A 13,312-nucleotide genomic window follows, 5' to 3' on the forward strand; every position below is an offset into this window, starting at 1 on the left:
GTGAACTTGTGGGAGACACTCCTAACCTGGACTTTGAGGTATAAAATGGGAAGCTCCACCCACCTTCATCACTTCAGTGCTGGCTAATAAATGTTACTGGTCACAGAGTGACCTTCTCTCAAGTATGGGCCTCGTGTGCATTTATAATCTGTAGTAAGGACATATTAGACAGAGTGATCAAACTGCCCCGGTTCTGGTCTCTGCAAGAACTCCCATTCTGGATTGTTATACTGCGGGGAGTGTCGGGTTAATAAACGGACTATCGCAACAGGAATTGAAAAATAAATTTGATAAGTACTTGCGGGAGAGAATGTGTGACTGAAATCTGAGTCTCAGCCTCTAAACATGCTTTTAATTCGGCAGGCGGTGTAAATGAACAGGTATGAGAGTGAAGCTGCTTATCTGAGAATTCAAAACTAAATTTACAGCTGGAACTCCAAAGGTTCACACATTTGTTCAGGAATTAATTACTGATTTAAGTTTAAAGGGAGATGGGTTTGTGCAGCTCTTTCAGAGAGGTTGTGGGTGGCTCTTAAAAGAGCCATTGTGTTTGGGTTTGATCTCTCAGGACAGTGTGCAGTTTTACTTGGAGCTGGTGTACTTGGGCACCGCCTTTGTCCCTTCCGACACGGCGTGCTTGGCCAGTTCCCCGGGCAGCAGCAGGCGCACGGCGGTCTGGATCTCCCGGGAGCTATTGGTGCGGCGCTTGTTGTAATGGGCCAGGCGGGAAGCCTCACCAGTGATGCGCTCCAAAATATCGTTCACAACCGAGTTCATGATGCCCATGGCCTTGGAGGAGATGCCAGTGTCAGGGTGAACCTGATTCATCACTTTGTAGCTGTAAATGTGGTAACTCTCTGTGCTCGACTTTCTGCGCGTCTTGCCGCTCTTTGGTGCTGTTTTAGTGACTGTTTTCTTGGCGCCTTTCTTGGCAGTAACTAACATGAACATAAGAACATAAGATTTAGGAACAAGAATAGGCCATCTATCCATTCGAGCCTGCTCCACCATTGAACAATATCATGGCTGATCTGGCCGTGGACTCAGCTCCACTTACCCCCCGCTCCTCGTAACCCTTAATTTCCTAATTGGTTAAAAATCTTTCTACCTGTGACTTGAATACATTCAATGAGCTAGCCTCAACTGCTTCCTTGGGCAGAGAATTCCATAGATTCACAACCCTCTGGGAGAAGAAATTCCTTCTCAACTCGGTTTTAAATTGGCTCCCCCGAATTTTGAGGCTGTGCCCCCTAGTTCTTGTCTCCCCGACCAGTGGAAACAACCTCCCTGCTACTATCTTGTCTATCCCTTTCATTATTTTAAATGTTTATATAAGATCACCTCTCATCCTTCTGAACTCCAACGAGTAAAGCTGTTTCCCCCGGTGGTGGGAGCGTGCTCAGCGGCCGACATATTGGTCAGGGCGGTCTCACGGCGCATGCACGGTCCTTTGTGCAGGGAGAAAAGGTGGGCGGGGCTTCAGATTGGTCACATGTTTATGTCCAGCTCAGTGGGCCCTGAAAGGGAGCCTTGTTGTTCTGATAGTTGTCTGGTGACCCTGCGCCAGCGCGCCTCACCCTATTGGGTCACACCAGTCCAAGCTAAGCCTATTGGGCCAGTCCAGGCTCACCCTAATGGGCCAACACAGTCTCCCCTCCTTGGGTCAGCCCGGGCTCACACTATAGTGAAGACCGGGCTCACCCTATTGGGTCACCCAGGCACATCCTATTGGGCCAGCCCGGGTTTACCCGATAGGGCCAGCACAAAAGGCCCAGTGATCAGCAGAGAAAATCAGCAGTTCATTTATTTTATTCTCACTTTGCGTACTTACCCAACCATGTAAACTGGAAATGATGAATACCATCTGCCTTTGAATGTGGAAGGAGAAACATTTTTCAGTTCTGTCTGTGGGAAAATATTTCAAACATCAGTGTGACTGGAAAAGCAGCGATACACACATACCCTATCCGAGTGAGAATGTTCCAGTGTACTGACTGTGGAAAGAGCTTCAACCAGTTACACAGCCTGAAAAACATCGCACCATTCACAGTGGGTGAAACTACACGTGTTCTGTGTGTGGACCAAACTTCAACTGATCGTCCAACCTGGAGAGACACAAGGACACCTGCTCCATGAAGAAATCATGGAAATGTGGATACTGTGGGAAGGGATTCAGTTCCCAGTCAGATCTAGAAATCCGTCATCACAGTCACACTGGGGAGAGACCATTCACCTGCTCTTTGTGTGGCCAAGGTTTCACTCACTCATCTGATCTGCTGAAACTCCAGCGAGTTCACACTGGGGAAGTGTGGGAAGGGATTTACACAGTCATTTGAATTGCGAGTTCGCAACTTACTGCAGAGTTTGGGTTCTACTGTTAGTACTGCTGTTAATCACATCCTGACTGAATCGTGTTCATTCTGTGAGTTGGGAATTGTTTCTGCTGATGTTAATCACCCATAAAACTGGGCTGGAGTTTAATATTTTGATATTTCAAATAACACAGTGTGTCTATACTTGATGTCTCCATGATAAGAGGCGACAAATTGATGTCCTGTTACTGACTGCTTCATTTTGCGCCTTTACTTCTTTCTAACTCTAGATTGTTTCAGTTCTCAGACCTTTGGTTACTCTCAGGACAAGTCCCAGTTCCCCATACCGTCCAGAGTGCCTTGATGTCCAGGGTAGGGATAGCTAACACGCCCGGGATCACTAAACACAAAATCCAGTCTGTTAATCACTTACACATACTGGAATTTTCGTGTGTCCACAGCATCTCTCTCACCTTCAATGTGTGAATAGAGTATCACACCTGCAAAGCTGGTTTCAATTTAAATTTGAATCATTTCAGTAAAAGTATTTAAAAAATATATCTACAAGTAAACCGATCACATCAGCTAATTGGCAAAGGTTTACAGTCAACTAGATGAACAAGTAAAAACATCATGGCCCAATAACGCAACTCCATATTCACAGGAGAAAGTCTGTTATCTAATTCCTCGAATGTCAGTTGGTGAGATAAGAGACTGAATCTCTTTCCACACTCAGCTGGTAAACGGTCTCTCCCTGATGTGTATCCACCAAACGCACATCTGCATCGATTCCCACTGTCCCAACATTTACAGTGTTCAGTCAGCTGGGCACACAATCTTTCAAATCTTGACGTGATGTTTGGTTTGAGTTTCCAAGCTGCAGATCGTCCCATTCTAATACCCTGCAAATGTAAGTTACAAACGTTGTTACTTTAAGTACAGGATAGAAATTCAGAACAGACAAGTCTTGATTCTATAGGAGATTATTTCCCCTCCTGTCCCTCCAAAGCTGTAAATTCCTTTTTCTAGACACTCTCCATCCATGCTTACTCTCTAAAATCAACTGCGAGTTACTTTCTCCAGGAAGTGCTAAATATGGCTGGGTGCAATTCCACAGAAACCTGTTAACCTCTGGTGCCTCATCATCAGTCGACTCAGTGAGTGTCAGCAGGATTTTAACCGTGGTCGGCATCAGAGAAGAGTCCAATCCTACCCTCAAAGACATCCATACACTTCACAATTGATGTCAGTGGATCAGTATCAAGAGCAATTGCAGTGGCTAATTTTTACTCATATTTAGCCCAGTGGTACTGAGGACAATTATAACCCCTGAACTGCTGCCTTGGCTGAGATCAACTCACAGCCCTGATCAAGGACGGAAATTGGCACCTTCCCAGTCAGTATTGCAGAGTCTTCTAAAATTTGGGGTGGGGGTGAGGGAGGTTTAGAAAGATTATTTTGAAACAAATTTTGCTCCACTTTTAAACAAAACCTTCGTCAAACTTCACAAATCTGAAATGACCACCAATGCGTCCACTATTTCTCGGGCCACTTCTTTAACTACTCTGGGATGCAAATTATCAGGCCCTGGGGATTTATTGGACTACAGTCCATTCAATTTCCCAAACACCATTTCCTGACTAATAAGTATTTCCCTCAGTTCCTCCTTCCCGCTAGACCCTCAGTCCCCTAGTATTTTCGGGAGGTTATTTGTATATTCCTTAGTGAAGACAGAACCAAAGTATTTGTTCAATTGGTCTGCCATTTCTTTGTTCTCCATGACGAGTTCACCTGATTCTGACTGCAAGGGGCCTACATTAGACTTCAGATATCTTTTTCTCTTCACATATCGATAGAAGCTTTTGCAGTCAGATTTTTATGTTCCCTGCAAGCTTACTCTCATATTCTATTTTCCTCCTCCTAATTACACCCTTAGTCCTCCTCTGCTGAATTTTAAATTTCTCCCAGTCCTCAAGTTTGCTGCTTTTTCTGGCCAATTTATATGCCTCTTCCTTGGATTTAACACTGTCCCTAACTTCCCTTGTTAGCTACGGTTGAGCCACCTTTCCTGTTTTATTTTTCCGTCAGACTGGGATGTACAATAGTTGTAATTCCTCCATGAGATCGTTAAATGTCTGCCATTGCCTATCCACCGTCAACCCTTTAAGTAACATTCGCCAGTTTATCCCAGCCAAACCACGTCTCATACCATCGAAATTTACTTTAAGTTCAGGACCCTAGTCTCTGAGTTAACTGTGTCGCTCTCCAGCTTAATGAAGAATTCTACCATATTATGGTCACTCTTCCCCAAGGGGCCACGCACGACCAGATTGCTAATTAATCCTCTCTCGTTACACAAGACCCAGTCGGATGGCCTGCTCTCTAGTTGGTTCCTCGACATATTGGTCTCGAAAACCATCGCTTATACACTCCAGGAAATCCTCCTCCACAATATTGCTTCCAGTTTGGTTAGCCCAATCAATATCGAGGTAAAAGTTACCCATGTTAACTGCTGTACCCTTATTGCATGCATCCCTAATTTCCTGTTTGGTGCCATCCCCAACCTCTCTACTACTGTTTGGTGGTCTGTACACAACCCCAACTAACGTTTTCTGCCCTTTGGTGTTTCGCAGCTCTACACATATAGATTCCACATCATCCCAGCTAATGTCCTTCCTTACTATTGCATTAACCTTCTCTTTAACCATTAACACTACGCCACCTCTTTTTCCTTTCTGGCTATCCTTCCCGAATATTGAATACCCCTGGATGTTATGTTCCCAGCTTTGGTTACTCTGGAGCCATGTCTCAGTAATCCTAATTACATCATATCCGTTAACAGCTATATGTGCAGTTAATTCGTCCACTTTATTACGAATGCTTCTCGCTTTGAGACTCAGAGCTTTCAGACTTGCTTTTTTAACACTCTGTCCTTTTAGAATTATGTTGTAATGTGGCCCTTTTTGATGCAGAATGAAACCCACAGGCAATTACCAGAAATTGACAGGTACAGGATAAAATCTATGCTTTCGTGTCAGAAACTAACATAGAGTAAAACGCTCAGCCACATCTCCGAGATGGACAGATTAGAGTAAAATCCACACTCCCATACCAGACACCCACTATGTAAGAAAATAAAAACTTAGGAAATAGGAGCAGGAGTAGGCCATACGGCCCCTCGAGCCTGTTCCACCATTTAATACGATCATGGCTGATGTGATCATGGACTCAATTCCACTTCCCTGCCCGCTCCCCATAACCCCTGATTCCCTTATCGGTTAAGACACTGCCTATCTCTGTCTTAAATATATTCAATGTCCCAGCTTCCACAGCTCTCTGAGGCAGCGAATTCCACAGATTTACAACCCTCAGAGAAGAAATTCCTCCTCATCTTAATTTTAAATGGGGGGCCCTTATTCTAAGATTATGCCCCCATTTCTAGTCTCCACTATCAGTGAAAACATCCTCTCTGCTACCACCTTGTCAAGCCCCCCATAATCTTATACATTTCAAAAATCATGTCTCATTCATTCTTCTGAATTCAATGAGTAGAGGCCCAACCCCCTCAACCTTTTCTCATAAGTCAACCCCTCATATCTGGAATCAACTGACCGAACCTTCTCTCATCTTCCTCCAAAGCAAGTATATCCTTTCATAAATATGGAAACCAAAACTGCACGCATTATTCCAGGTGTGGCCTCACCAATAACGGCTGTAACTGTAGCAAGACCTCCCTGCTTTTATACTCCAACCCCTTTGCAATAAAGGCCAAGATTGCATTGGCCTTCCTGATCACTTGCTACACCTGCATACTAACCCCTTGTGTTTCATGCACAAGTACCCCCAGGTCCCGCTCCACTGCAGCACTTTTCAATCTTTCTCCATTTAAATAATAACTTGCTCTTTGATTTTTTTTCTACCAGAGTACATGATCTCTCACTTTCCAACATTATACTGCATCTGCCAAATTTTTGCCCACTCACTTAGCCCATCTGTTTCCTCTTGCAGATTATGTGTGTCCTCCTCACACATTGCTTTTCCTCCCATCTTTGTATTGCCAGCAAACTTGACTACGTTACAGTCTGTCCCTTCTTCCAAGTCGTTAATATTGATTGTAAATAGTTGGGGTCCCAGCACTGATCCCTGCGGCAACCCACTAGTTACTGATTGCCAACCCGAGAATGAACCATTTACCCCAACTCTCTGTTTTCTGTTAGTTAGCCAATCTCTATCCATTCTAATATATTACCCCCAGCCCCGTGAAATTTTATCTTGTGCAGTAACCTTTTATGTGGCACTTTGTCAAATGCCTTCTGGGTGTCCAAATACACCACACCCACTTTATCCACCCTGTTCATTACATGCTCAAAGAATTCCAGCAAATTTGTCAAACATGACTTCCCCTTCATAAATCCATGCTGACTCTGCCTGACCTAATTTTGCTTTTCCAAATGTCGTGCTAATGCTTCTTTGAGAATGAGCTCTTCAACATTTTCATAACCACAGATGTTAGGTTAACTGGTCTATAGTTTCCTGCTTTTTGTCTGCCTCCTTTTTAACCGAGTGTGGCTCTCATTCCCCGGGCAACACCGAGTGTGGCTCTCAGTCCCCGGGCAACACCAAGTGTGGCTCTCAGTCCCCGGGCAACACCGAGTGTGGCTCTCAGTCCCCGGGCAACACCGAGTGTGGCTCTCAGTTCCCGGGCAACACCGAGTGTGGCTCTCAGACCCCGGGCAACACCGAGTGTGGCTCTCAGTCCCCGGGCAACACCGAGTGTGGCTCTCAGTCCCTGGGCAACACCAAGTGCGGCTCTCGGGCCATGAGTCAGAGCCACTGGGCCCAGCACCAGCAACCCCCGGTGTTAGCACCTCCCCCACACCAGGAAAACAACAACTTGCAGGCCCAGCAATTCCCAGCCGCTCTGTCTCAATGTGGGCGCTGGATGTGTAAGTTACTCCCTGGCCTCCTGTGTGGATCTGTTTCTTGCATCAGTTTGAGCTGGATGGAGAGAGGGGAGAAGCTGCTGGGTTTCACCCCCAGTACTTCTGGGCCCAGTGGGACCAACAATTTCCCATGTGGGCCTGTCGTGAGAGGTGGGTTCACTTCCCTGAAGGACTGTACTGACCCAGATGTGTTTTTACAACAATCCCGCAGCTTTCATGGTCACATTTTTCTAGTGCTGGCCCAACAAATGACCAGATTCATTGAACTCAATTTCACAACCTGCCTTTGTGTTTTTGTGGGTTCTCTCCCACACTCCCTATTTCCTGTTTGAAATTCACTTTACAGGCTGTTAAAAGGGGAGGATTTGTAGACTGGAAGCTCAAACCAAACATCACCTCAAGATCTGACAGTCACTCGATATATCGGGACTGGAATATCATCAGCTTTTGACCATGGAAGCAGAAGGCACCGTTCACAGTGGGGAGAAACGGTACACGTGCTCTGTATGTGGACAAGGCTTCAGTCAATCATCCAAACTGGAGAGACACAAGTACAGTCACACTGGGGAGAAACTGTGTAAATGTGGGGATTGTGGGAAACGTTTCAACTACCCGTCCCAGCTGGAAACACATCGGCGAGTTCACACTGGGGAGAGGCCGTTCACTTGCTCCAACTGTGGGAAGGGATTCATTCAGTCATCAGACCTGCTGACACACCAGCGAGTTCACACTGGGGATAGACCGTTCACCTGCTCTGAGTGTGGGAAGGGATTCACTGCATCATCCGACCTGCTGAGACACCAGCGAGTTCACACTGGGGAGAGACCGTTCACCTGCTCTGAGTGTGGGAAGGGATTCACTGCATCATCCGACCTGCTGACACACCAGCGAGTTCACACTGGGGAGAGACCGTTCACCTGCTCTGAGTGTGGGAAGGGATTCACTGCATCATCCGACCTGCTGACACACCAGCGAGTTCACACTGGGGAGAGGCCGTTCACCTGCTCCGACTGTGGGAAGGGATTCACTGCATCATCCAACCTGCTGAGACACCAGGGAGTTCACACTGGGGAGAGGCCATTTACCTGCTCTGAGTGTGCGAAGGGATTCTCTCTGTCAGGCAACCTGCTGAGACACCAGCGAGTTCACAAGTGACTGCAAGGGTTGGATTCTGTTGTTAATCGCATCCTGGACTGCATTGTCTTCATTTTGATAGTTGGGGTTTATAACTCCTGGTAAGCTGATGTTAATAACTCCTGTAACTGGACTGAAGTTTAATATTTGGAATACAGACACATAAATTAGTGTTGCTTCCAACACATTGCTGTGGATTTTTGTCTTTCCGACCTGAGAATTTAGCATCACCTGACTGGAGCTGAGAAAGGACAATCTGTGGGGAGGATCTTACACGGGGAAATTTAGCCTGGACTCAGTCCTTCAGGGCCACACTGAGATTACCTCATTATTCTGAACTCCAATGTGTATAGGCCCAACCTACTCAACCTATCGTCATAAGTTAACCCCCTCATCTCCGGAATCAACTCTGGAATCTGCAGCAGATATGAACAAGGACATGAGGCTTATTAAAATACACATATTTCATTACAGACAAGGTTACACTGAGTGAAATGTTCAGTTAGAACATGAGAATATACTAAATAGGAGCTGGAGTAGGCCATTTGGCCCCTCGGGCTTGCTCCACCTTACAATAAGATCATGGCTGATGTGATCATGTACTCAGTTCCACATCCCTGCCCACTCCCATAACCCTTTACTCCCTTATCGCTCAAAAATCTGTCTATTTCCGCCTCAAATATATTCAAAGACCCAGCCTCCACAGCTCTCCTGGGCAGAGAATTCCATGGATTTACAACCCTCAGAGAAGAAATTCCTCATCTCAGTTTTAATTGGGTGGCCCCTTATTCTAAGACTATGTCCCCTAGTTTAAGTTTCCCGTATAAGTGGAAATATCCTCTCTGCATCCACCTTGTCAAGCCACCTCATTATCTTATGTTTCGATAAAATCATCTCTCATTCTTCTGAACTCCAATGTGTTTAGGCCCAACTTACTCAAGCTGTGTTCTTAAGTAAATCCCCTCATCTCCGAATCAACCGAGTTAACCTTCTCTGAACTGCCTCCAATGCAGGTATATCCTTTCTTAAATACGGAGACCAAAATACGGAGTCCATTACAGGCAAAATGCCGAGCAAACCAGCAGTACACTGACACCTTAACAGTGTCTCATTGGCCTACAGGCTTTTCCTCAATAGATTTGCTGAGTGGATATAAACTTAAACCAGGTTTACAGGCGTGATGCTCTATTCACATATTGAAGGTAGAAGAGATGCTGTGGGGTCCATGCTAAGTCCAGTAGCTGAAAGTGATTAACAGACTGGGTTTTGTGTTTACTGATCCCAGGCGTGTTACCAATACCAGCAAAATCGAAGCCCATGGAATAACAGGGACAGTAGCAGCATGGATATGAAAGTGGCTAAGTGACACACACACAGTAGTGGTGAACGGTTGTTTTTCAGACTGGAGGAAGTGGTGTTCCCCAGGGGTCGGTATTGGGGCCACTGCTTTTTTTTAATCTATATTAATGACCTAGACTTGGGTGTACAGGGCACAATTTCCAAATCGACAGCTCACACAAAACTTGGAAGTACAGTGAACAGTGAGGAGGATAGTGATAGACTTCAGAAAGACATAGACAGGCTGGTGGAATGGACAGACATGTGGCTGATGAAACCTAACGGAGAAAAGTTTAAAAGTGATACATTTTGGGAGGAAGAAAGAGGAGAGGAAATATAAACTAAAGGGTAAAATTGCAAAAGGGGTGCATGAACAGAGAGACCCAGGAGTATATGTACACCAATCACTGAAGGTGGCAGCACAGGTTGAGAAAGTGGTTACAAAGACTTATGGGATCCTCGGCTTCATGAATAGAGGTATAGAGTACAGAAGTGTGGATATTATGATGAACCTGCATAAAACTCTGGTTCGGCCTCAACTGGAGTATTGTGTCCAATTCTGAGTCATCGTCATCATAGGCAGTCCCTCGGATCGAGGAAGACATGTTTCCACTCTAAAAATGAGTCCTTAGGTGGCTGAACAGTCCAATACAGAAGCCACAGTCCCCATCACAGGTGGGACAGATAGTCGTTTAGGGAAGGGGTGGATGGGACAGGTTTGCCGCACGTTCTTTCTGATGCCTGCGGTTGATTTCTGCATCGAGGTGGATGCTCTTCCTCCACTTAGGGCGGTCTTTAGCCAGTGACTCCCAGGTGTCAGTGGGAAGATGTTGCACTTTATCAGGGAGGCTTTGCGGGTGTCCTTGTAACGTTTCCTCTGCCACACCTTTGGCTCGTTTGCTGTGAAGGAGTTCTGAGTAGAGTGTTTGCTTTGGGAGTCTCATGCCTAGCATGTGAAAAATGTGGCCTGCACAGCAGAGCTGATCAAATGTGTTCCGTGCTTCAATGCTGGGGATGTTGGCGTGGCCGACGACGTTGGTGTGTCTGTCCTTCCAGGGAATTTGTAGGATCTTGCAGAGACATCGTTGGTGGTCTTTCTCCAGCAACTTGAGGTGTCTACTTTACATAGTCCATGTCTCTGAGGGTGGGTATTACTGCAGCCCTGTAGACCATGAGCTTTCTGGTAGATTTGGCGGCGTGGTCTTCAAACACTCTTTTCCTCAAGAGGCCGAAGGCAGCACTGGAGGCGGTGTTGAATCTTGTCATCAATGTCTGCTCTTGTTGATAAGAGGTTCCCCAGGTATGGAAAATGGTCCACGTTGTCCAGGGCCGCGCCATGGATCTTGATGACTGCGAGGCAGGGTGTGGGTGGAGTGGGGAGTGCTATTTGGCGAGGACAGGCTGGTGGAGGACCTCGGTCTTACAGATGTTTAGTGTAAAGTCCATGCTTTCGTACGCCTCAGTAAATACATCGACTATGACTTGGAGGTCAGCCTCATATGTTCGCAGACGCAAGTATTGTCCGTGTATGGTAGCTCAACGACAGAGATTGGGGAGTTTTTTGACCTGGCCTGCAGACGACGAAGGATGAATAGGTTCCCACTGGTTCTGTAGTTTAGTTCCATTCCAGCGGGAAGCTTGTTGACTGAACTGGAGCAATTCTAGCTTCCGCATTTCAGTAAGTATGCGATGGCCTTCTGAGAGCGTGCAGAAAAGATTTACGAGAATGATTCCGGGGATGAGGGAATTCAGTTACGTGGATAGTCTGGAGAAGTTGGGGTTGTTCTCAGAACAGAGAAGATTGAGAGGAGATTTGACAGAGGTGTTCAAAATCATGAGGGGGTCAGGTCAGAGTAGATATAGAGAGATTAGCTGAATCTCTTGCAGATAGCCGGCATGGGCTCGACGGGCCAAATGGCCTCCTTCCATATTGTAACCAGTCTCTGATTCTGTGATGATGAAAAATGTGTTGCCCAGGATGCTCCATCTCCCGGGCACTGGGACCCAGTTGGGAACTGAAATTTTGAAGCCCCGCCCACTCTCTATTCCTGAACCAAGATGGCCGCGCATGTGCCCTGATCACGCCATGTGCAAGATGGCGGCCCGTGACCCTGCTCCCCCAGGCCTGTCACCACGGGGCCTGTGGGATCTAATTCGGGGCCTGAGATTTATTCTGCATCGAAGCCATGCTGTACATGCCCTGGGATTGTTTGATGAGATAGTGTAGAGGGAGCTTTACTCTGAATCTAATTATTGCTGTACCTTCTCTGGTAGTGTTCGACAGGACAGTGTAGATGAAGCGTTTTAATACATACGAAAAATGACGGACAGGTAAAGACCATCTGGTCCATCAAGCCTGTCCCACACAATTGCGATATATCACAGCATATACATTCCACTCCACCCGAGTCCATGTGATCAACTGGGAGAGGCAAAAATACAGATTTTTAAAAAACCTAGACAATTTGGGGAAATAAAATCTGGGAAATTCCTCACCAACCCATCTAAGCGATGGAAACTAGTCCAGGAGATCACTCTGGCCATTCTACTCCCTGCAGTACCTATCTTCTCTAAGTGTTAATCTCCGCCGCAGGCAGAAACAAATCAAGCTTTTACTTGAAGGAATTCAGTGAGTCTGCATCCACCACATGAGAGGGCAGCTTGTTCCAGAGGTCTACTGTTCTCTGGGAAAAGAACCACCTCCTGATGTCTAACCTAGATCTATCCTTATACAACTGTAATTTTGTCCCTGGTCCTGTCTAACCTACTTAATTGAAATAAACGGTCAGCTGGAACACACTCTTTCACTTTCATTATCTTATAAACCTCAATCATATCGCCCTAAATCTACGCTGCTCTCAGATAAAGAGTCCCAACTCTTTAAACCTATCTTGATAATTAAGATGCTTTAGACTTGGAATTAATCGAGTGGCCCTTTCCAGAACCTCAATATCACCCACCATGTGAGGAGACCCAAACTGGACACAACATTCCAAGTGTGGCCTGACTAAGGTCTTGCAGAAGGACAAAACACTACTCCTCGTCTTATTCGCAATTGTCCTATGGATACACCCCAACACCCTACTTGCTCTAACTGTCGCTTCACTGCGTTGCTCGTGTACCTTCAAGGATGTATTCACTAGAATGTCTAAATCTCTTTCTATCTCCACTATCTTTAATGCCTTTCCCTGGTGTGTGTATGAATGTTGAGCATTTGCCCTGCCCACATACATAACACTGAACTTATCGAAGTTATACATCATTTTCCAGTCATGAGGCCAGTCTCCCAATACTTCAAGATCTGCCTGAATCAGACGAGCCACTTCTACAGTTCGAGCACTCACACAGATCTTGGTATCATTTCAAATTTGTGCCCCTAACACCAAAATCCAGATCATTAATAAAAATAGTAAAAAGCAACAGTCCCAACACTGATCGCTGCGGGACACCACTGGTGACCGGTCTCCAAACAGATCCAAATCCATCTATAACTGCTCTTTACCTACATCCTGCCAGACAGTTCTGTATCCAGCTCAATATATTTCACTAATACCGGAGGCTCCGATCTCATAGAGAAGGCTCTTG

General features: G+C 46.0%; 2 protein-coding genes across 2 annotated transcripts; one reads left to right on the forward strand and one right to left on the reverse strand.

The window, feature by feature from the left end:
- Positions 1 to 582: 582 nt before the first annotated feature.
- LOC139257617 (histone H2B 1.2-like) lies at positions 583 to 5,508 on the reverse strand. Its single transcript, XM_070874555.1, has 2 exons — positions 5,483 to 5,508; positions 583 to 934 (listed from the first exon to the last, which is right to left on the reverse strand). Exons 1-2 carry the CDS (start codon positions 5,506 to 5,508, stop codon positions 583 to 585), a joined length of 378 nt encoding a protein of 125 aa, XP_070730656.1.
- A 2,193-nt stretch (positions 5,509 to 7,701) lies between these two features.
- LOC139257618 (zinc finger protein 773-like) lies at positions 7,702 to 12,347 on the forward strand. The gene is made up of 2 exons (XM_070874556.1): positions 7,702 to 8,398; positions 12,321 to 12,347. Exons 1-2 carry the CDS (start codon positions 7,709 to 7,711, stop codon positions 12,345 to 12,347), a joined length of 717 nt encoding a protein of 238 aa, XP_070730657.1. The 5' UTR covers positions 7,702 to 7,708.
- The last annotated feature ends 965 nt before the right edge of the window (positions 12,348 to 13,312 follow it).

This window comes from Pristiophorus japonicus, unplaced genomic scaffold (genome assembly GCF_044704955.1).
Source record: "Pristiophorus japonicus isolate sPriJap1 unplaced genomic scaffold, sPriJap1.hap1 HAP1_SCAFFOLD_89, whole genome shotgun sequence".
NCBI lineage: Eukaryota > Metazoa > Chordata > Chondrichthyes > Pristiophoridae > Pristiophorus > Pristiophorus japonicus.

Bases quoted from the DNA above. Each gene is read 5' to 3' on its own strand.
- LOC139257617 (XM_070874555.1), bottom strand. From the start codon at position 5,508: ATGGTGGAACAGGCTCGAGGGGCCGT. The intron at 935-5,482 runs ATGGCCTACTCC...CATGTTAGTTAC, and splicing joins GAACAGGCTCGAGGGGCCGT to TGCCAAGAAAGGCGCCAAGA.
- LOC139257618 (XM_070874556.1), top strand. From the start codon at position 7,709: ATGGAAGCAGAAGGCACCGTTCACAGTGGGGAGAAACGGTACACGTGC. The intron at 8,399-12,320 runs GTTCACAAGTGA...TCTCCGCCGCAG, and splicing joins ACCTGCTGAGACACCAGCGA to GCAGAAACAAATCAAGCTTT.